General features: G+C 44.2%; 1 protein-coding gene across 2 annotated transcripts in view; it reads right to left on the reverse strand.

Moving 5' to 3' along the window:
• DENND4C (DENN domain containing 4C) overlaps nucleotides 1-25,181 on the reverse strand; it is a 1,124,311-nt gene that overhangs the window by 827,855 nt on the left and 271,275 nt on the right. For both annotated transcript variants that reach the window (XM_085634595.1, XM_085634603.1), the window contains 2 exons: nucleotides 17,731-17,797; nucleotides 2,141-2,199 (listed from right to left, as the gene is read on the reverse strand). In XM_085634595.1, coding sequence (XP_085490721.1) covers nucleotides 2,141-2,199; nucleotides 17,731-17,797 — 126 coding nt within the window. The remainder of the gene's footprint in view (nucleotides 1-2,140; nucleotides 2,200-17,730; nucleotides 17,798-25,181) is intronic.

A 25,181-nucleotide genomic window follows, 5' to 3' on the forward strand; every position in this document is an offset into this window, starting at 1 on the left:
TTTTCAAATATTTACAGCTGAGGGATTTTCTTCTTTAAAAAGACGGAGAAGCGGCAGGATTTGCACAGGTCCCCCTAATGAAAATATTAATAAAGGATACAAGCCCCTCAATTTTACAATTATATGGTTGTCTGTTGGAGGAGGTCCCGGATGACCTGGATAAGCATAGTATGAGGTGGCAGGATAGGCTCAGGCTTCCGGATCCCTTTTAAAAAAAATATCATTAAAAACGGGGAGCACTACATTGTGCTCCGCCAACCTGCAGTCATCTTAAAACGCTTTATGATTTATACAGAACACCTGCGAAAATTGCTAAATGGGGAGGAGCGAAGGGGTCCCGATGCTTCAGATGCAGGGCAGCAGGCACGGATATGGTTCACATATTTTACACCCGTCCTAGCACAGAACCAATAAGTCGGGAAATAACCAGGTTTTTACAGGATGTATTGAAAGACGATATCCCTCTGTCACCTCAGCGTATGTTACTAGGAAGAGCTGAACCTGATAGGAGAATTGGGAAAGAGCTAATCTTTATAGCGATGTCAGTCCTCAGGCTGTGCCTAGCCTCAGCCTGGTTGGGTCCTCTACCTCCGACCATCCAGCAATGGAAAGGGCGCTTCCTGCACATTTATAACATAGAGATGGCACTTTATAAAGAGACATGAAGGGAAGGATTAAAGGAAAAAGGATCTGGGGGCCACTTTCAGCTTGGATCTCCTTGCTTACTCAGAGTGAGTGAGTTATCAACCTATTTACATTTTTTAGCTTGTTGGTATTTTTTAATCATGCCTATTATATTTTCTGCTGCTATTCCTCATGAAGTGTCTTTTATGGTTGTGTATTTAGGATGAATTCAACTTGATTAAATGAAACTGCACCATTTTTCTGTACTGTAGATATAACCTTTTAGCTGTTGCACTTTATTGGATTGTGAATTAATATCGCTGTAGATTTATGGCTAATTTGAACAAAGGAAAATTTGTCTTTTCGCAATGTTTTTATTTCTAGTATAATCTTTTGCTGCAATTTATGTTCATATTGAGAAAATATATATATATATTAAAAAAAAAAACAAGCAGCGAACTTCAGAGTACTGCTGGCTAGAGGCCACAAATGCAACACCAAAAAATTATATGCTGAACTATTTGTGAATGCGATTACCATTCTGAGAGATTTAACACGATTAAGACACATGATATTTCACATTTCCAAGGGCCGCCATGATGGGGGAATCTACAAGAGATTTGCAAAGTTACCCTAACTATATGGTATGGTTTTCAGGGCACCTGATAAATGCCGAGTCCCGAGTGGACATAGTAAAGTGTAGAAACATGTTGATCACAAGACAATCACACCTTCTTGATTTTAATGCTGTGGAAGGGAGGGTCAATTTAATGTTAAATAGTCCCGTGCACATTGTGGATTGAGCTATACCTGGCTGATAAACCCTAATTAGGGCAAAACCGGTCCTAGGTTGTTTGTATTCCGGTTCAGGAAGGACTTTGCTTGGAAGTTTGGACTGCATTGTTCCCAATGGAACATAGACAAGACTGTTTTGCATATGGGTAGGTCACAACTGAGGTGGCATGGTGTGCAAAATAATGGACTGCGATGAGGTCTGAGCAATTACCAGTGGCTGAGATTAACTGAAGCATTCCATCCATTACTTTTTGTATAATTGTGTGTGCTGCCCTAAATGGAACGGGTATGCCCAGACATAAGTCCCATGCACACTGTCAATGGAATATAGTTATACCTGGCTGATGACCCCTAACTAGGGTGAAACTGGCCCTGGGTAGCTAGTGTTCTGGTTCAGGGAGGACCTGGCCAGTCAGTTCAGACTCAATTGTTCCCATTGGAGCAGGGTCAAGCAGGTTTGCATTTGGCAGGGTCCAAACTGAGTTGGCATGGTGTGCAAAATAACGATGGACTGTGATGTGGGCTTGGGTAATTACCAGTGGCTGAGATTAATTTAAGCTTTCCCGCCATTACTTTTTTCTTTATTTAAGTTATAAAAGATGTCACAAGTCAACAGCATAAATGCCTTGGGTAGAAGAACAGTTAGAGAAGAGGCAACAGGAAGTTTAGTTTATGTACAAATTAGCAAAAGAAAAGCAAGTGTATAACATGTATATTTTACCTGAGGGGAAGAGGTGTAGAAACAGGTTGTGACATGATTAAGGCATCATGAGCAGAAAGCTGGAGAAAATAATGAAAAAAAAGTTAAAACATCTTATGAAATGTTATCTTAAAATACATATCAACACATCATGTCCACTTCATGTTTTGTAAATAATATACAAGATTAAGATGTGGAGCAGGGCAGACCAAGAAGCACTATTACAGTGGTCCTTTATTAACACCCTTTCCTCTCAGCGAAGAATGGCAGAATAGCACTGGTACATGTAAGTAAGGTGCACTGAATGATGATAATTCATGTATCATAAATTGTACATCAGTCTCTTGGCACTGAGCTTGTCATTTCATCTTTCTGACCATTGCCACAACAACAAACCATGTCCAAGTAATGAAATTGGCTACACTGGCTAAATACAGACATCCAGAGAACATGGCTCAGGATTAAATTATGGTATAATGATAAGTGAACTCAAGAGGAATTTGGATATGATTTTCAGACTAAATATCACAGACATAGGATAACCCCACATGAAAAACCCAAATATGGCGTGTGGCTCCTGCTCATGAACCCTAAAAGCCAAATAACTTTAGCATGCAAGATATTAAGAGGCATCTCCTCCAGGGGCTTAAATGAAGAACAGTGAAAGAACCAATAAAGCTACAAATAAGGTAATGTGAAATGAGCCACTGGACACCGAAGAACAAAAGTAGACAAAATCTCTGCAATTCCACCAAAGCTTCTCTAAATACCCACACAGCTTAGCTAAGGTACAAAGAAAGGACAGAGATTCAACAAAATTACACATTGAACGCAAACAAATACTGCCAATTAATTGCATTCACACAGAAAGACCCTTGGGTAAGCAACAAGTAGTTGGAAGTACAAGTGAGACATAAATAAATCTTTTGTACACTGATCCAATTAACTGTCAAAGTACAAACGAAAGCAAGCAAATTGAGTGATTCAATAACAGTGGGATAACAATTAAGACAAACTCAAGTACGTTCCATGTCTAGCCACTAAAGAAGCAGGAACAACCACCTACATGATCCAAGGGCAGCACACCAGAATCAATCACTTGCACCCTCACCAGCTGTACATTGGACAGTAATGGGAATTATCTGTGTTGAAAGAAACTGCTACAGGAGATCCTGTCCCAAGTAACAGTTGAAATCTCCAAGCAAAAACAGCAGAAGGAACCTAGACATACTCACAGAGTACTTAACAGACTGCTGAACGTTTCCTCCAATTCATGGAATAAAAGGCTTCCTGTTGTGACAGACAGCAACCTGAACAGCATCTAATCAAAACTGGGAGGCTGTAATCTAGCAGCAGGCTGCTTTGACGGGCATCAAAATTACCCCAGAGCCTCTGACCTACAGACAGCTACATATAGCTAAGCTGATAATCTTAAGTACCTACACATGCCAATGAGATTAAAACACACATTAACAGGCATTACCTGCACATTCAGACAAAGGGTAAACATGAATGCCACTGATCAAGGACACAATTGCAGTTTAACTACTTTAAGCTGTATGTTAAGATGTAATGTACCAATATGGGATGCACAAAAACTATTTCACAAACTTTTCAATCAAAAAAGTAAAATGTTACTTACCTTGTAAGCATCTGTTCAAAGCATGTAGTGCTGTAGATTCACATGCTGTGCATACTGCTGCCATCTAGTGTTGGGCTCAGATGTGTGCAACTTGTTTTTGTTTGAAGAAGTATTTGAGTCAAAAGGTGTGGTGACTATCTATTGTAGTTAATGCGCATGGGCATCAGCTCCATAGTTAGATTGTTTTTCCACACAGAGGGCGAAGATGTAGATGGAGCAGACAGATACAGTAAAGATGACCATGTGAAGTAAAGGATCAAGATAAAATCATCTACAACAGACTCTAGGTGACCGGGGAGGAGGGTGGGTGCATGTGATCCTACAGCACTACATGCCACAAGCAGATGCTTACAGGGTCTGTAACAGTTCTGTTTGTGATGTGTAAATGTAGATACACATGCGGTTTATAGACTGGAAAGCAGTCCTCCCAAAAGTGATGGCTTAGTCTGAGAACATTGCAGAAGACTGTGCGTCGAACAGTATGGCCAACTCTGGATTGTTGACTAGCGAGGACAGCCACACAGTAGTGCGTAGTAAAAGTGGAGGAAAATGTATAATATGGAGGATAGATTAGAGTATAAGGCGGCATTGAAATCTCACTAAGTTAAAGTTAATGACTCGAAGAAGAGTTATCAGGAAAAGAAAACTAACATCTGACAAAAAAAGGAAAAGAGATTTTTAAACTAGTAAAATCCTTCACCTCTCCTAAAGTCGCCACCAGGGACTTTCCGCTCTCTGCAGTTTGGACCAACAATCTGGCAACGTTCTTCCATGAGAATATCATAACTATACAGGACTTATTTCCCAGAGGGTCCTCCGCTAACCATGCACATGTCCTACCCCCAGCTAGAGAACAGCCTGCCAGCGAACTCCCGGCATTACTACAGATACCTCTGATGCAGTCCGAAGAATCTTTGGAGATCTTGAAGGGTCTCAAGTCAGGCTCGCCCGCTGACCCCTGTCCAGCGCTATAGCTGGCTGCGGCCATAAACCCAGTGGTAAATAAGGTCCTAAACTCCTCTCTCCCAGTGGGCTATATGCCTACCATTTGAAAGCACGCTAAAATCCTTCCTCTGCTGAAGAAACCATCAGCTGATCTGGATGTGCATGCTGACTATAGGTCCGTCTCCCTCTTACCTGCCTTTTCTAAAGCTGTGGAGAAACACGTGAATAAAGTCATCTCGGACTATGCCGAAAAAAAGAATTTGCTGCATAATAGTCAGTTGGATTTCAAGGCAAATTATAGCACTGAAACGGCTTTGCTGGAGGTGACTGAACACATTAAAGAGAAGCTTAACCAAGGTGGTAGAGCCATTCTGATTCTTTTGGACCTGTGGGCGGCCTTCAACATGATACCCCATGAAAGGCTCCTCAACAGATTGAGAATTCTCAGCATAGGCAGATCGGCCTTAGAATGGCTGACGTCCTTCCTTATGGAGTGGAGTTAAGAAATCTGGACGACTTCTTTTGCATCCCCCATTCCTAGTTTGAAAGTCAGGGTTCCTCAGGGATCGATACCAAGTCCTTTATATGTCACCCCTTGCACCATTTGCGGAAGCCTGTGGTGCTAAAATCATCTCATACACTGATGACACCAGACTGATGTTCGCCTGTGGTAAGGGAGCTGACTTCGAGTGTGTGCAGATCAGACGCTGCCTCACTACGGTGTTTGAGTGGCTGAGGAGGAATCAACTCAAATGTAACTGAGGAGTCAGAAATGATCTTTTGTGGTACCCCCGCCACCCCCACCGGACAGTTGGAGATGCTGGTGGCCTGAGGATTTGTCGCCTTCTCTCGCACCACAGTCCATGGTAAAAAAAAAACCTGGATATCTATATCGATAATGCTCTTTCAATGAGATCCCAGGTCCAGGCTATGGTAGGCACCTGCTTTGGCAAGTTGCTAATGTTGAGGAAATTCCTTCCACTACTTTCAAGAGTGCCTACTACAGTGCCTGCAGGTGGTTCAAAATGCTGTGGCCAGACTTATTCTTAGGCTGCAACCTAGGATGCACATGTCTCCACACCCAGCAGCGGCCTGTGCAGGTAAGTGTTGATTAAATGTGGTAAAACAAGCTTCTTTACACTTCAAGATGAGCCTGAAGGGTGCACTTCACAGCTACCACTTTTAGAGCTTTCCATGGTTATGAAAGACTATTAAAATCACCTTAAGGGTTGCCTGGATCAGTGCAAAGGGCAACACTCCTGAGAGTGTGCACCATATACTAAGCCAGCCTCCTACATAGGTCATCTACAACAGCTTAGGGCTACATGTACGAAGCCTTTTAGCGGTCGCAAACGACCTGAATTGCAGAATCGGGCTGTATGCTGACGCAAAAAGGCTTTCTCTACTGTATCAAACCCAACTTGTAATTCAGTTACACATTACCGAATCACAATTTGGACTTGTGACATAACTATTCAGTATTTGGAAAGGGAGACATCAGCTCATCCCTTCCAAATACCAAATAGTAGTAGTATGTACTAATGTTTTGCGACCGAAATGCAGTAGCAAAACATTAGTTCTTTACCACCAACTCAAAGTTGGTGGTAACCCATTCGCAAATGAGAAGGAGTCCCTTTGGGACTCCTTCTCCTTTGAGAATGTTTCAAAAATGAAAAATTCAACATTTCCTTTTTTTTTTTTTAACGAATCCTATTTTCCTTCTAGTTAAAAAAAAAAAAAAAAAAGAATGCTTTATTTAAAAGCAATCACAGACATGGTGGTCTGCTGATCCCAGCAGACCACAGTCCTGGTGGTGGCACCAAATCCTAGTGGGTCACAAATTGCAACCTAGCGCATTAATATTCATGAGGCAGGTCGAATTGCTACCCACTATGAATAGGTAATTTGCAAAATGACTTCTTATTACATAGGTGGGTTTATAAATTACCACACTGGTTGCCAACTTACTGGCCGCAAGTTGAGACCAGTTGTATGCACATTGAGCCAAATGAGCCTAGCTTTCTAACTCTGCCTTGCAATACGGATAGCATACGCTGCTGAGCAAACTCAATTCTTGACCTGGCTGGGAGTTGTACTGCTGCCTTCCCTGAAATTTACCTAATTGTTAAGGAAAAAAAAAACTTTAGATTAAGATTAGGGGTGGCGCTATTGGATCACAATTTACAGTCCACTAGATCATATAATCTCCTAGAGCTTGAGGGATAGTGGGAGCTCCTTCAACAGTTCCTCCAATTCTAAGAAAAGCAGAAAAGCGAAGGCCAGCAATACGCATTTAAGCTTCAACCCCCTCTCACCTCCCCAAGACAATGTCATACTTCTCTTTGGAAGCAGACAAATCTCCTATGACCAAAGAAGAACTAATCAGCTTATGTGAGATTGACTGACCTTCAATCAAGACCGTCTCTACTTCCACCCTCCTTCCGCTAAGAGGAACCACATAAGGATCACATCTTATCATTTGTTCATGTTCAATCTACCGAAAAAGAAGCAGTAATAACCATCTGAATGTAAAGTCTTCCTAAAGTGGAAACGTTCTAGCCCAAGACATCAAAGCATTTCTCCATATCTTTGGAGGAATTACAGTCTACAATTTTTCCCCGGAACTTCCTGGCCACCAAAGATGCAACCAAAGAATTTACAGGAATAAATCCTAAAGAACAGGGTCTAATTTGGGCAGCTTGTTTTCGCAATCCATCATCTTGTACAAGCACTTGATAGACTAGTGTGGAAAACAAGCATTGGCATAGCCAATAGGTCTCGCCTTTGGGACCTTATAAGTGTTTAGTTATGCAACACAATATCATTGGTACAACATCAACTGTTGCATGGCTAAACACTTATAAGGTCCCAAAGGTGAGACCTATTGGCTATGCCAATGCTTGTTGTAGAAAGTAACGGAGCCTAAAAGTCTGCAGTAGTGTTAACAAGCATTTGCAATGCAATAGGTCTCGCATTATTAAAGTTTGAGCTATTGGCATTGCTAAATAATGCAACACCAATAGCTCAAACTTTAATAATGCAAGACCTATTGTATTATTTTGGGAGCACAGCAGTGAAGAAGCTTATTTATGGGAAGGTGGTGACGTGCAGGTGTTCAGTCCAGTTAGTGGTGTTGCATGTGGTGGCTGGGCAGACGCTAGGGTATTTTCTTCCAAGGAATGATGTTTGTGACTCCCAGTCAGTTGCCAATTTTCAGTGATGTTCTGTTCGGGGGTTGCTGTGTGGAGCTGCTTGTGACGGGCTTCAGTCCCGGGAGTACTATTGGCTGGAGGTCGGTGAGTTGCAGAGATGATGGTTTGGGGAGGGAATGGTGCATGCAGTCTGTCCGTACAGGGAATCGCTGTTTCCTGGAAAGATGTGGGGTTGCAGTTCAGCACGGATACGGCTGGTGTTGGTGTGGAGCCGTCGATGTGCCCTATGTTCGTGCGCGCACCAGCCTGCAGCCAACCAGGGCTGAATGAAAGATGCAGGGAGCGCGGTTACATCAGCGCAGCATTGCCGGTCCTGGAGGAAGCACAGAAGCTGCAGGGAAAACAGCGCTTGAGCCCGCAGCCGCATCTGCGTGCTCTATCAGAGAAGTGAGCCAAAGCTAAACTGCAAATACAGCACCGAATGACTGACACAAGCTTAACAGAGCACGGACATGTACTGAGTGAAGCACATGCCTAAACTTTAATAACACACCGTCACAAGCGTACGTATCTTTCACTCAAAAGCACACACATACACATTCACACAAACACAAATATCCATGCACTTGTTTTTCACAAAAACGGCACACAAAAAACAGGCAGTCACACGCACGTATTTCTCTATTTTTTGCCCAATCACACGTACAAAGTATTCACACACTCGCATATTTTCCACATAAAGTCACACACCAAGCGCGTGCAGGGGCGCATCGACAGACACACAGCAAAAATACATATATTTCAAACACAAATGCACGCCCTTATGACACTATACATATGCATATACGCGTAGAGCCTTGCACCAGCAGATCCCACTCCTTCACCTTCATCCCGCCCTGAAATTAGTCACAGCGCATGACAATTCAACGGCAACCATCAAAGCAACAAACCCGAAACTCTTCTTGACAACGGACCATAGGTGGGATCACAAGTTGCCTCTAGGCGCTGCCACATCACATGCAGCCGATCATATTTTCAGCTTCCTTTCAGATAGAGTTCTACGCCAGGCCGGTCATGGGTGTTCATCAGAGTAGAACTGTCTGGGAGGTCCTTTGTCCCTGGAAGGTCAGAGAGTAGGGGCCACACATCTAGACAACCTGAATCCTCCATTCCAGAACGGTCTAACTAGCGATGGCAGTCCTCATTCTGTCGCATTGTTATTTTTTAGTTGCCCCACCCACTGTGGTTTGGTACACAAGGCTTGCTCGACATGCCTTTGGAAGAAAAACGAGTTTGAGCTATTGACATTGCAACTAACAATGCCTTATATTTTTGTTTTCGTTTTAAAAACATAAATAAAACGCATTGTCATTTACAATTCCATTAGCTTAAACTCGGGTAACTGCGAGACCTATTGCATTGCAAATGCTTGTATTCTTTATTTTCACAGGCAGCTCGCATTTCTTATCGCCCGCATCCATTTGCAAATTAAACATTAGCATCTATCTTGGCATAATCTCGTAAGTACACACCACAGCTTTATTGCAAAATATAAAAGTAAATTACAAGATAAAAAGTGCAGTTGAAATAAAATAAATATGATTTCGGCTTAGGTTGGTTGGCTAATAAATCTAATTTGAGACGAGTACATACAATACGATTGTTCCACAGATGGGGAATTGCTGTGATTTACAATGGGGTGGGAAGGTCGGGGTGGGGGAGGAGGGAACCAGAGCACAAATAGGTTTGTATATTTATTAAGAGTATTGAATTTTTTTTTAGCTGATGCTTTTGCCGACATAGAACTGAAATATCAGGTCAGATAGCTCCAACTTAGCAGTTCTCTTTTTTTTATATCATTGCACTCATCCCTAGTGTCTGCATTACAGCCAGGGAGATGCAAATTGTAATGTATGCAGCCCAAATGGAATGTCCCTTTCTCATCGCGTATTTCCATATGTAATGGCGATTCACTGCTCTGGGTAAAAGCAGCTGGTTCTGGTAATCCTTCCACCACTTTCCAAAAGTGCCAGAGGCAGACCGTCTCGCTGAGTCATTCTTGGTTATTCAGCGAGTCCGATAAATTTTTACAATAATTCTTCCATCAGCCAGATTATACTTAAATGCATGGTGACAAAAGCTCAGATAACATTCTTGCGCTTCTCTTGTTAAGCCATGGCATTATTTTGTGCGCTTCTTGAGCTATGCAGGGTGTGAGCATCTTGAAGAGCAGCCCCGTCTCTACCCCTCCCCCAATGGCCGCTCTATGACTTAGAATGAGAAACCGGAAGAATTGTAAACTCCACGACTGCCACAGAAAATAAATGCATTTAACCTGTGAGGTGCGCTGGGGTTAAGTCACCATAATTAACCAATACAGGGTTGAAAATGTAAAAGCAGAGTCTGAGACAGGAAAGCAATGGCTCCTTAAAAGGTAACCGCGAGGTATCTCAAATAAGGCTACATCCTAAAACAAGCCTTCGATTATTAGCCTCCTGCTTGGTTTTATTACAAAGCCTAATGAAAGTTGGAAGATTGCCTGACACGAAGTTTGGAAGTGGAAGTGAAATAGCTTCTTTGAGTCAGACGACATTCTGTGGCATCACATTCAGAAAAATATAGAGTATTTTGTCTTGGGAGATACTATCTTTCCTTACAAGTAGATTGATTTAGATTTTTTTTAAGGCAGGGCAGAAGAAACAAGCAAACCAAGAAATGCATTGGACATATACGCACATACGTTTTTAGCAAATATTGCAATCCCGGTAGTATTCAAAGAGGTATGTATACACGAGAAAATCAAAAATGTGTGTTGTGTGCGCGCGCGCACATAGGTAGATGGAAGAAGACAACACGCTCCACTAAATGAGAATGATTCTAGTACTACTGGGGTTGAATGAATGAAAATGAAAATGAAAATGGATTTATACAGCGCGGTTGCTGCCCTGGGGCATCCAAGCGCTAGAGGAACCAGATGGGGGGGGTGTAGTGAGGATAACAGAACTGGGAGGAGGGGGGAGGGGCTGAATTGTTACCGAGATTTGAACAGATGTGTTTTTAGTTGTTTACGGAAGGAGGCGAGGTTGGTGTTAGATCTCAGGTGAAGGGGAAGGGAGTTCCAGATTTTTGAGGCGTTGAAGGTGAACATTCTTCCGCCTGCTCTAGTCCTTTTAATTCTGGGGACTGTTGCCATGAAAGCCTGACTAGAGCGTAGGTCTCTGCCTGGATGATATTGGCTGACTAGGCTACGCATGATTTTGGGGCCCGAGTCCCAGAAGGCCTGGTGGGCGATACACATTGCTTTGAAAGAGACTCTTTTTCGTACTGGTAGCCAATGAAGGCTGGTCAGTGCCTCCCTAACTGAGGTTCTGCGGGGAATTTGCAGTAAGGTACGGGCCGCGCAGTTCTGTACCAGCTGCAGTCTGTTCAATGTGTACTCTGGGGCTCCCAGGTAAAGGGCGTTGTTCGAGTCCAGACGTGACTGTATTATGCCCTGTATGGCTGTTTGTTTTGCCTCCATTGGGAGCAGGGGGAGAACCTTCTTCAATGTCCGGAGAAGTCCAAAGCAGGTGGCGGAAAGCTTTGTGGCCTGAGTGTTAAGAGAGAGATTCCTGTCCAGCCATACCCCCAGGCTTTTGATGTTATCCTTCGGAACCGGGGGGGGCCTAGACAGGTGGGCCATAATGACTTGAAGAGGGTCAGGTCAGCCGGGCCCAGGAGCATAAGCTCCGTTTTGTCCCCATTGAACTTTAGCGATGACAGGGTCATCCAGGACTTCACCTCCTCCAGGCATTTGGTTAGACCCCCTGACAGAGGATGTTGGGCTTCCTGCGCTAGGGAGACCACCAGCTGTGTGTCGTCCGCATAGGATATGATCTTAACTCCATACGGACGAACTACCTCAGCCAGTGGCCTCATATAGATATTAAAAAGCGCAGGGCTTAGAGAGGAGCCTTGGGGGACTCCACACTTCAGGGGTATGCTGGAGGAGACTGTTTGTCCGTCAAACACCTGGAACGACCTGTTGCTTAGGAAAGATTTTAGCCAGAGCCAGGCCTTGTCCACGATGCAGACTTTTGACATGCGGTTCAGTAAGGTGTTATGACTGACCGTGTCAAACGCCGCGCTAAGATCAAGGAGGACCACTGCCACTGATCCTCCTTGATCAAGGATTTTCCTGGACTCCTCGACGACCATAAGGAGTGCGGACTCTGTTCCGTGCTTAGGCCTGAACCCTGTCTGGGTAGGGTCCAACAGCTGATTGTTTTCCAGATAGCTAACCAGTTGGAGGTTGATGTACTTCTCCGCAATTTTGCTCACCCAGGGGAGTAGTGAGATCGGACAGTAGTTGGCGAAGTCCGATGGATCTAGATTTGGCTTTTTTATTAGTGCTCGAACCATTGCCCGTTTCCAGGCAGGCGGAACAATGGCGGAGTCAATGGATGCATTCACGAGATTCTTGATGATGGGTAGAACCGTCTGAGATGCGAGTAACATTGTCTCTGGAGGGGCCGGGTCGCTTGGAGAGCCGGATTTCACTTTCCGAGCCATAGATTCAACCATTTCCAGGTCCATGCAGGGAAAATGGTCAAGTGTGGAAGAGGAGGCTAGCTCAAGGTCTGACCCCCTGTTATCCTGAGCTGTCGGAGAGGTAGTACTGATTGGGAAGAAGTGTATATCTTATTTACTTTGGCCGAGAAGAATTCTGCCAAGTCGTTGCATTGGGAGACTGATTTCTCCTCGTGTACACTAGGGGGAGGTGGTTTTGTCAGTTTCTGCAGAGTTTGGAAAATTTCCCAGGATTTAGAATTTGAGGCTAGGATCTTGTTCGAGAAGTATGCTGTTTGGGCAGTTTTTATCTCCTCTTTATATGCTTTTATTTCTTCCCGATGTCGGGTTTTGTCCTCCATGGAGTAATTTAAGCGCCATTTTCTTTCTGCTTTTCGGCATTGGCGTTTTTTGTTCCTGAGGGCTTCCGAATACCATGGTGCTGTTTTGTGGGATCGTTTTGCCGTGGATTTCTTAAGGGGGAGGATAGTTTCAAGGGAGTGCAGAATCCAACTTTCGTACTCCTGGTTGGCCAGACAAGGATCTTTGTTATTTGAGGGAAGTTTTTCCAATAGTTTGTTTGTCCATTCATCCACTTGTATCCGTGCCCACGATCTAGCAAATCTAGTCGAGGGGGTTGGTGGAATGCATTTCTCAGTGGACCAGGTGAAGGGCACCAGAGAATGGTCAGTCCAGGGGAGGGGGAGTGGGGATTCAGTTGAGAGCTCCGCACAGTTGCTAAATACTGGATCTAAGAGGTGTCCCTTCATACGGGTTGAGGTGTTTACTCGTTGAGTGAGTTGTAGTGCGGCCAGGTCGTCGGCCAGGGTAGTGGCCGTTGAGTCTGATGGCGAATCAAAATGTAAATTAAGGTCGCCTAACACAGTGAAGTTGGCAGCAGTGCAGATGCGTGGTGCCACTGTTGCTGGTAGACAGTTATGAAATTGTTTTGGGGGGCCGGGTGGACGGTATATCAAGGTGCCCGAGAGGCAGTGATTGGGGGAAAACTCCAGCGAGAAGGCTAAATTTTCACAGTCTGGAATGTTTTCCACGGTGAGTCTGCAGCGATATTGATCTTTGAATATGATTGCTAGTCCTCCCCCTCTGCCGTCTGGGCGGTCTTGACGAGTGATTTGATAACCAGAGGGTAGGGCGGCTACCACATCGGGGTCGGATTCTGGCGTGAACCATGTTTCCGTGAGAAACAGTGCGTCCGGCTTGCGTTCCTCCAGTAGGAGGGATATTTCCACCTTGTGTTTGGGAAGGGATCTACAGTTTAAAAGGAGCATGCGGTATTCATACTTCGGGGTTTTTTTCTGCCATATGGAGAGGGGCGCGCTACATTTTGGACAAGTAGCTGGAAGGGGTGTGGTGTCAAGACCATACCTCAAACATTCATGTCCCACGGGTCTCAAGTCGTGAAGCGCGTCTGGGCTGTAGGCTATGGTCTCTTTTGCCTGGGTTGTTAGGGGTGTGGCCCCTGGCCCGGACTCGGCACGCATTCGTCGCGCCCGCTGCGCTTCCTGAATGGACACATTTTTATAGGAGGCAGATCAGGACGCGAGTGAGGGGGGGCGTGGCCTATCCGGTGGGCGTGGCCTATGTCCTCGTAATGGCGGCGAGGTAAACAAACACTCTCCGGTGGCAGCGTATTGTTCAGCTGACCTCCAGGGGTTTGTGCAGTGCTGGGTGCTCAAAGGGGTGAGTGCAGCGAAATGCTTTTAAAAAACACACAACAGCAATTTAAAATTTTAAAATGCAGCGTTTCCGCTCTACTCCCGGCTCAAGCCTCAGGAGGTTCCTTTTTTACAATGAGCAGCGCTAGAATTCAGCGCGCTTTTGTATCAGGACGCGAGTGAGGGGGCGTGGCCTATCCGGTGGGCGTGGCCTATGTCCTCGTAATGGCGGCGAGGTAAACAAACACTCTCCGGTGGCAGCGTATTGTTCAGCTGACCTCCAGGGGTTTGTGCAGTGCTGGGTGCTCAAAGGGGTGAGTGCAGCGAAATGCTTTTAAAAACACACAACAGCAATTTACAATTTTAAAATGCAGCGTTTCCGCTCTACTCCCGGCTCAAGCCTCAGGAGGTTCCTTTCTTCCCATAGAAAAAACAACCTACGCGCCATACACGTCCGTGTCACATAATTTTGCTTCAAGTAAATAACCCCGTCTTCTGGAAAATGCTATGTGGGCTGGTTGGTGGAATTTGTATTTTTAAATTTTCCATACAGTTCGTCAAGCTACAGAACACACAATGATCTGCTGTGGCGGTGTTAACTTCACAGGTGCTGTCATCGCTTTAGAAGAACACCTACTCTTCTACTAAGTAAACCAATCACATATAAATAATAAAGGTTGGCCATTTTATTCTGCAAAGCAGAGATTTTCATTAACTAGTTAAAGGCATAAGTAGCAAACTTACCCACCCACCCTCAACAGCACTCCCTCTCAAGCCCACTCAAACCTCTGTTCTTCGTAAAGTCTACCGCTGTAAATGTCGTGCTTTGGCTAGTTATCCAAGGTTTCTCAGACTTCAAACAAGTCGAGTATGTGCACCCTGGAGAATCGAATTTGGGTGGATATTTGAAAGCCACACACTCGTCTCTAAGGGGGTACATGGACGATGACTAAGTCTAGCAAAGTTGTTTTCTTCCCTAATCCCCTCCCCCAAGTACTTTCGTACAAAATGCCCTTAATGAACCCCAGAATGTGTTTCTAGTGTTAATAATGTTATCAGGTGCTTCAGCCAAGAGAAGGCAAGAATCACAGAAACAGCTATGAAATAAATAAAGCATAACATAGACAGAGAGAGCTCCACTTTGAGGGCGTGGGTTGAAATATCTTAGAATAACTTGTATTTCACTTTCCTGGAAAGAAGTAACAACAGACGCCGCAAGTAGAACAAGCATTGGCCGCACGCGCGCCTAGCGCTCAAAGTTAAAAAAACACAAGACAAGCCCGGCGGAGCGTGGCGCGCGCGCGCTTGGGGGCGGGGGAGCGCATTCCAGGCGGGGAGCGGACCCTTTGAAGTGCTCCCAAAAGGCGGATTGCATGGCGGCACAATGCGCGTGATTGTGCGCGTGCTAGCCATGCAATCCGCTTTTTGGGAGCACTTTTCAAACCCGCTTTCTATAGTCTCGCTTTGCGATCGCTTACGCGATAGCAAGGTCGAGACCTAAAAACATATTGACTTGGTCCACAAACTCTTACAGTTGTAATGGAGTCTCTCAGCAAAGCAAGAATCTCCAGCGTCTCAAAAAGAAAACTGTTCTAGGGTTTGGCATGCTGCATGGGGATCCTAACCTCACAGCGCCATATTCAGCACTCTACATCCCTCCCATGTAAGTGGGAAAGACGAGAAGCTGCACTTGAATTTCCACACCCAGGAGATGCACATAGCAACGGCTCCCTGTTGTAAGGCAGCTGGCCTCAAGCTTTATCTTCCTGGGCCGAAGCACTCAGTGTAGAACTGCTTGATATAATACAACCCTGTACGAGGCCAACTATATATGCATTTTTCAGCACAGACTGGTCAACCAGCACCAACCACTCTCAATACAGTATGTACCAACGTCGGCACTGGTGAGAACCCCAGTACACAAAAATAATCAGCTAGACAGAATTGAGAGTAGGAAAGGTCAGAATGCTAATCATGCACCTCAAATGAGGAGACTGCACATGGAGAAGTAGAGAAAGGAGCATACTTCTTCCAAAACACTTTAAGGGTACAAATACATCCTGAGTCTCAAGTAAGATACTTAAGAGTACAATTGAAGGTCTGGAAAGCTAAGGGCCTTTTGACTCCTGCAGTCAGAATAGCTTCAACGGCCTTTACTTGCCAGTTCTGGGTTTCATTTTGAGACTATGCCTGCATGCTGGTCCAGTCCTCAAAAGACATCTTCCTATCAAACTGGCAATAGTACTTAAAAGACATCTGGCACCTCAGGGAAAAAAGAAAAGGCTACTATTACCTCAGATAGGACTGCAAAATAGCAAAGGATGTTGGGGAAAAAAAAATACGAGCACAAAATGCTTTTTTCAAAGCAAGAACATGCGAAAATCACGAAGGTGTTCAAAGGTACTGCTCTTTAGAGTCAGAAAAATTAACCAAAGTCAAATAGCTGCCCGAGAGCTAGCCCATCTGTCCAGAAGTCATCCCTACTAACTACAGAAAACGATTTTAAAGAGATCTAAATTAATATAGTGTTTGGCTGTGGTGCATTTTCTGTTCATCTAATTTTATATGCAATAGCTGTGTAAAAATAATCTGTAGGTTATGAATCTGGGGAAGATCCATTTCAGGTGAACCATGGATTCAAACAGAACAAAGAAGGTAACGTTTAGGAGAAGATGAGTGGATAGAATACAGACTGTAAATACCTAAAAAATTAGTGGATTATGAAACACTGGGCACAAAAACTGTAATTTTCCACTGGCACCCTTGAAACGTCACCTATATTCCACATTTAAATCGAAGATTGTTTTAAACTATTGTCCTGATGCTAAAGCGTGAAAGTAAATAGGAAATGGTTTGTTAAATACCTACACAAATAAGAGCTTTGAAAGTAGTCCGAAGCAAGACTTTGCAGAATAAGTTAAAGACAGTGCAAATGAGGAATTTGCTTACTTATAATTCCAGTTTTCTATCGTAGTAACCCTCACTAAAGACCTAAATAGGGAAAAATACCACCTATGTGAGGAATCCAGGGAAACTGCCAACTAAGGATGATCAAATATCTAAAACACTTGATTTCTAAACAAGAGAGCGACTGTGGTGGTAGGGGGCGGAGAGAGGTCCCTCACAGTAGGAAACCTGCGTCTCAAAGGGTTAATGAGGCTTTTGCTAAAGCAGGGAATAATATGAAATTATGGAGGCTGAGTGCTTCCACAAACTCCAAATCAAGAACAGGGTGTACTACACACGGGCGCATCTACAACAATAGACTTCAATAAAAATGACTGATGGCTGAACAGTAGCAAGGTAGGAAATCGTTAGAATAGAGCGCCCCTAAAGGAATACAAACTAGGGTGTATTGTTTTCCATCCCTCAGTTCACGCTGGTCCATGGACATTATTAAGATGTCTTACTTTTTCTTTAAGTCTTACTGCACATTCTCTGTTAAAATATTTTATGGAGTTGCATAATTGAAAAAAAAAGCAGAACATTGCTAATTAAATTTACAAACTATATGCTACCATATTTATATAAACTGAAAACTACACTTAAATGCACAACAACGTAAAACCAAAAGTGGTCCTGAAGAAAATGTGTCACTATTTACATGCACGAACAACCAAGGGTACAACATTCAAAAGCCTTTGTTACCTGGACAAGAATTCTTGGTCTTTGTGGAGAAGGGAAAGGAACATTGTGCATGAAGTGGGATATGTGCCTGGAAACAAGCAGACATAATATATTTAAAACATCACAGTGTTAATTCAAAGGGGAAGATAAATAGATAAGAACATGTTTGACAGCTCTCAAAAAACAATATTTTTTTGAAGCACAGCATAAAGAACTAAATGTACGCGCACGAACTGAGTATTTAATAATCTGACAGTCATACATGGAAACAATTTAAGTAGAAATTTCTGTACAATAAGTGCACCTAAAAATCAAAGGAAGATGTCACAATGAAGAACGAAATGGCATTTGTGGACATTCCAGAAATAGATACACAGATGTTCTTGGTGTGGCAGGCACTATGGGGCAGTGCATGGCAAGTCTGTGGTAATTCAAGATGCAATGTCTCAGTACACATGTACAATTTTTCATGGTGTGATAAAATAGTTTCCAGAAAAGGAACTTGGTTCTTCATTTAGAAGACAAGATGCACTGAAAAACTAGGAGCAGCTGCAACAAAGAAATTGAGCCAACTACTCCTGCGCTGAAATGAGGAAGCAGGGGCCTCGCAAAACAGCAGAACCAAACCTCCATAAAGCATGACAAGCATTGACAAAGCTAATGTCTCGCCTATGCAAAAGCTATTGGCTTTGCTAATATGTTTTAGTCATCTTGTACACCACCATGGCTGCTGTTCAGCATGGCTAAACGGAAGTGGGGTAAAGGGGAGTGGGTGTAATGGAGCGGTGTAGAGAATCATGGAGCGGTGTAGAGTTGAGTGGTGTGAAGTGGAGTGGCATGGAGTGAAGCGGTGTAGGGTGGTGTGGAGGGAGTAGAGTGTCAGAGTGGAAGGGCACAGAGTGAGTGGCATTGCAAATGCGGTTTGTTTTTCTAGCTGGCCGCATTCCTCAGATACAGTATTAATATTTTAATCTCTACTATGATTTTCTACATAGGACAGCTAGGCCTGCCACTGTGAAGATCGCTTTGGAGTGCTAGTCACTGTAAGGACAAACAAATATTTCTACATATTCTAAATTTAAATACCATGCACCCTCCCTTGTGGGCTACAAGGAGTACATGGGGGTGACATTAATATTTAGAAGGGATGTTTTAACTTGTCAAAACGGTTCATTTCGGCAGGTCGAACTTCTGTTTTTAAACCACTACAGTCAAGCTACAATGGTAGGCTTGAAACTATGTTTGCGCTGCCATTGTATGGATGGCACAATAGGTACTGGTGTCCACTAGTGACATTTAACTTACAGGCCCAGAGTACACACTGTTTCGTACACTAGGGACATAAATGTAAGCTACACATGCCAATTAGCGTTATACCAATTCAAAGCAGGGGTAAACTGCACAGAATTCTACAGCCAGCAAAAACACACAAATCTGGGGGCACACCACACAAAAGATAATTTACTTTATCCAGGCAGTGAACATCTTCACAGTTCCTAATATCTTAGACCTAATTTCAGTAAAGGTAAACGTTACAATGGTAGGCTGGTTATTTTCTCTTCAGTCACTCGTCTATATTGGTAGACCAGAAAGTGAAATTGTGTTAGAGAATGTTCTATTCCTGAATGCTCCAACCCATTAGAATAGGACACTCCCATCTGGTTTGCTAAGGTGTTGGGGGCGTTGCTTCCCATCATCATTAATAAATCCTCTTCAGTGTTAAGTATTGACATCTTTATTTTACTAACTGCTAGAATGATTCCTTCACTCTGAACATGTTTGGGCAAGCACTTATCTGGCGGCAATCTCCAGGGCTTGAAACACCAGGGTCACGCTGCCCGCACCTAAGTATCTGGTACTATAAGCCATGTGTGCAGGGGTTGCACTGTTTCTAAAATACCTGAGAGTTCTAAAAGCCCATGAGGAAGATTGGGAGGGATGCTTACAAGGAGCGATGGTCAGCAAGTCAGACAATGCCATATCGGCCAGGACTTTCTCTTAATTTAAACCAATCTATATGGATACCATTTCCCTTTTGACCTGCAATTCTGAAATTCTTTGACTTCTATGGGCCCCTAATGAATTACTACTGGAACCAGGGGACCTTTACCTAAGCAGTTTATAGGATTTGAACCTCAAAACATTTCACAAAAATGCTTGCACAAGTGTACATTAAAAACTAAAATAAACATTATGGAATATTTTATTTGATTTACAAACAAAAATATGAGAACATTTAAAGGTATAGTTGGAGCTTTTCAAACTGTTGTTTATTCCTAAAAAACAAAGATCTGATGGACTAGCATATCTGTTTCTTTTTTGCTCCTAATGCATGCCCTCTTTTTGTCTGCGTAAACCAATGCTGCTTCAGTTGATAACACCAATGGTTCATACTAGATTCTGTTTGCTGTACTTTCACTGACAAATCAGGATACACATTTATAGAGCATTTTAAAACTTTCAATGTTGCTTTATTATGTGCATATACTTTATTAAACTGCCAACTTCTATTTAATTTTACAACCAGTTGTGCACTTAATGAATGAACATCTTAGATCCCTAGGGGTCCGCGGACCACAAATTAACAAGTAGAGCTTTAGACAATGTGAGTTTCCCAATAAGTTATAGCAGGATCATTTTTGGGTCACAGAATCACTTCCAGGCTAATAGGAAGTATTTAATCCCTGTAATTAACCAATGTTTCTGGAAACTGTCTAGTTGTTCTTCGAACAATAATCTTTATGTCTGTAATTTTTTGTCATTAATAATGGCATTTCGTTGGTTTACACATTTTTCCTGTTATCTCCAGTCTAGCTGTTCAGTGGTTTTCTGGGTGGTATTCTTGCTGGCATTATCAGAAGAGATTTCTTTTATGCCACTGGCTTTGTTCTCCTGAAGGGGATTTTCTCCAAGGGAACTCAAACTTTGTGTTTCCGTCACTAGCTGGCAAAGTGGCTTCTGCAGAGGACTACACATTTTCAGATCACACACAAACCTATCGACGAAGGACATTACTAGCTCACCCAGCACTCAAGACAAGCATTAAATGACTCATTTACTTCTGCACATCTACTCATAGGAGCATGGCCCAAATAGATGCTAAAAGAAACCAAACCACTGCAGACTGAGCAAACTACTGTTATAAGACAATCTACAAGCCTGTTGCTCAGTGCAAAAGCAGGATTTGTAGATGATGCGTAACAATGACAAAATTTCACTTCAGAATCTGTTCCGCATCTCCAGAGAAACTACACTTTCTGTCTAGGCAGCTGTCGCTTGTGGTTCTATGCATTAACTCTGAAGACCTGTTAAGATGGGATGGTGGGTAGAATGGATCTCCTCCCAGTCACCAGGACAGTTCTCTTCGCTTGGCACACGGCGTTGCACCACACGAAGTGGGACCGGAAACTCATTAGACAGACGCCTCTGTGGTGTGGTGCGTGGCTGCGTGAGGCCTCGTCCCTTTCAGACTTTCACCGATGGGACAGCATGGGGATCTCGCTTCTTGGGGATATCTGGGTACGGGACCACATCAGATCCTTCGCTGACTTGCAGCAGCGCTACTCTCTCCACCCCTCTCAATTCTACAAATACTTGCAAATTAGACATGCGCTCTGCATACACATTCCATCTCCCACCTCTTTCCCGGAATTCAGTCCTCTAGAAGCCCAGGTGATGATGGGGGGAGAGGGGGGGGGGGGTCTCGGATCTACCGCTCCTTGGTGAATAATGGCCCCACATCTCTAGACTCGCTGCGTGCCCGCTGGGAGGGGTGGCTGGGCCCCTTTGAGGATGCAGATTGGAGGGAAGCTCTCATGGCCCCCAAAACACTGACGACCTCCTCCAAGTTGAGGTTAGTTCAACTTTCTTACATGTGGCATACCTCACCCCTGCGCGTCTTTACATCGCCAGATTGCAGTCCTCCCCGAACTGCGCACGATGCGATCACGCTCCTGCAGACTTCTACCACATGGTTTGGCGGTATCCGGCCCTGGCGGCTTTCTGGGTGTGGGTGGAGCTGGAACTTACAATGACCTTGTGGTGGACGGTCCCACCCGACCCGGTGCGCTTGCTCCTGGGGGTGTTCGATGGCCTAGATGGTTCCCGAGCAGATGAGCGCTTCCTCGGAACGGCAGTGGCAAAGCGAGACATTAAGGCACTCTGGTCTCAGGCCAAGCCTCCTGGCATAAAGAAATGGAAAGGGGGGGGGGGGGGGGTTACTGGTGTAGGACTCAAGAGGAATCCCTCTGTGAAACCCGTGGTTGTCCTGAACTTTTCAAGAAGGTGTGGGGCAAAGGGTTCAATCAATTCACCTAAAGGGGTCTCGGGTGTGTAGGCTCATGGTCATCTACGGGCATTATTATATCCTGCATTATGCCATATGCAGCTCTATTCGTGTGGCTGTAAACAATCGTCATAATGTGTTTGACTTTGCTACCAATGTACTGTTTTGGTGTGATTTAAATCCAATAAACTGGATTATCAAAAAAAGATGGGATGGTGGCGAGAACAGAGACCCGATGAGCACTGAGAAGAGGGCATAGCACACATCAAGGACAGATGACATTAACGACCTCACATGGAGTGAATGTTCACTTCAGCAGAGCAGGGGGGTTTGTATCAATCAACTGCTCCTTGGTGAATCAAGAAACAGGGTACACCATAGAAGCACAGGGAGTATATTCCATCATGACAAAGGATGAAATCATGGCTAAGGATAGGACACTACAAGATCTGATCATGCACTTTCAAAACAAAGTAAAATAACTAATTGGCATACCACTGTGAGCGCTTATTTTCTGTTATTAAAAATAACACTATTTGAGCTACTGCTAATACCGAGCCATGTTTACATTGTCCTCCATCTTCTTTTAACATCATCTGTATCATCTGATATTATTGCTGATTACGTTTCGGAAATAAACTAATAGTTTCACACAAGTCAGCAGAAAAAACTGAGAACATTTCCCGAAATGCACTAAGCAAAGGATAAATCTTGCTCATCCTAGTTCTGTTAACATTGTATCCATTAAACTGGATCACCAAGACTGAGAATCATCGAACCACAGTGTATTGGTGATAGGAAAATCACTGAACGCATTCAATGTCGAAATGTTTCTTTTAGACAGTTTCCTGTTTTAGCTTAACAAATCATGTGTTTAGATCAAATGTATGAACGCCACTGTCTATGTTATGTTATGTTAAATTTAGCTTATAAAGCGCACGTACGCCCGTAGGCTTCATGGCGCTGTAGGAGGTTTTCAGAGCATAACACAACAACAGGAGGACAACTTAGAACGTCTAAGGATAAGCTTCTCTAAAAAGCCAGGTCTTAAAGGCTAGTCTAAAGGCTAGAATATCCTCGTGTGACCTTAAAGAAGCTGGCAAGGAGTTCCAGAGGGAGGCAGCAAGAAAATGAAAAGAGCTGCCGCCCTGACGTTGTTTCCTAACAACCGGCACCATGAGCAAGTTTTTGTGACCAGAGCGGAGGTTGCGGGAGGGGGTGTATCTGGCAAGCAGATTGATGATAAATTTGGGGCCTTTACTTTGTAATGCCCTAAAGATAATGCAGCCGGTTTTAAAAGCCGCCCTCTGGGCTACCGGCAGCCAGTGCAGGTCTGCCAGGCCTGGCCTGATGGACTGCCATTTAGGAAGCCCACAGATCAGCCTGGCCGCCTGGTTTTGAACCAGCTGCAGCCTCTTGAGCTGCCCGGCTGGAAGGCCCAAATATAAACTATTTGAGTAGTCCAGCCTAGACAGCACAAGGGCGATGGTCACCTGTATCAGGGCAGAATGGGTTAGGAAATGGGCAATCTTTCTAATCTTGCGCAGCTGAAAGAAGCAAGCGGAAACAACTGACCCTACCTGACTTTTCAGGGAGAGGTCTTCACTAAAGGTGACTCCAAGGCTCTTAACTGTGCGGGAATTGGAGGGGGGGGTTTCCCATCTCCAGAGGCCAAAATTGAGGACCCCAGCTGAGTTCGCTCTTCCCAGGCAAGATCAATTCAGTCTTGCCTGGGTTAAGTTTTAGGTGGTTAAGGCCCATCCAACTCTGGATATGAGCCATGACCTCCCTAAACTCAGTGACAGCATCCGGCGACCCCAGGGGGAAAACCAATTGCAGATCATCTGCGTAATTAAAGATCCACACTTTGAATTTCCTCAAGGAGTACAAAAGGGGACGCAAGTATAAATTAAATAAAAGGGGGGACAGGGATGAGCCTTGAGGGACCCCGCAATCGTTCTTAATTCTAGGGGCTGTGAAAGTGCCCAGTCTCACTGCTTGAATCCGGTCGGACAAGAATGATTCCACCCAGCTCAGGGCAGCACCTCTGAGGCCTGCCTGCTCGACACGGCCGACCAAAATCGTATGGTCGACCGTGTCGAATGCAGCAGACAGGTCAAGAAGCACCAGTGCCTGGTGGACATCCCTGTCTGCGTTACACCGAAGTGTATTCTGGACTGCCAGGGTTACCGTCTCGGTCGAATGGCCTGGACGGAACCCAGCTTGATTTGGCTCCAGAAATCCAGTGGTTTCCACAAAGTTGGAAAGGCAATTGGAGACGTGAGCCTCCAATATCTTGGATAGGAACGGCAGCAGGGATATAGGACGATAATTTGATGAGTCCTGAGGGTCCAGGCCTGGTTTTTTAATTAGAGGGATTAGCAGAGCGTGTTTAAAGCCAGTAGGTACCCTGCCCTGGGTCAGTGATTTATTTAGTAGGGGTAGAATCCCCTGAGGGAAAGTCTGACCGATTTCTGAGAAGATGTGGGGGGGGCAGATGTCGTTAGGGGATCCGGACTTTACCCTCGTCAAAAGTGAAGAAAAAGTTTTACCATCAATGACCGGGAAGGTATCTAATACAGAGGGATTGTAAAAGACGTCATCCAAAGAAAGTGACGTTGGGGAACTAGCAATGCTCGATTTGATAGTGACAATTTTTTCTCTGAAAAAATTATTCAGGGAATCACATAGCTTCTGCGTAGGAGCTATTGAAGGGGCTGTCCTGTCGTTGTCACAGAGTTCATTAACTATATTAAAAATATCTTTGGACTTGTTGGATGACGATAAAATTTTTGAGGAGAAGAAATTAAGTTTGTGTTGTTTTAAAATTTTTTGATAATTTTTCCTAGTGACGCGGAAGGTTTCCCTATCCTGTGAAGAGTAGGTGACTCTCCACTGTCTTTCTTTCTGTCGTACCCCTAATTTAAGTGCTCTAAGTTCTTGAGTGAACCATTTGTGGGCATCATTACCTCTAATGTTAGGTAGGTATACAGAGGGGGCGAACAGATCTGCTGCATGGAGAAGCCAGGAGGACAGTGCCCTCTCGTCAGCCTCCAGATCTTCAACTAATGGGGGAAGGGTGTTGTTCAACGTGTCCATGAACCCAGAGCGGTCCATGGATTTCCATTTGCGGAACTCTTTACCCATGGGAGGTTTGGCCTTGTGCTGCCCTTGAATTTCTAGCGGG

Source organism: Triturus cristatus, chromosome 2_1, assembly GCF_964204655.1.
Source record: "Triturus cristatus chromosome 2_1, aTriCri1.1, whole genome shotgun sequence".
NCBI lineage: Eukaryota > Metazoa > Chordata > Amphibia > Caudata > Salamandridae > Triturus > Triturus cristatus.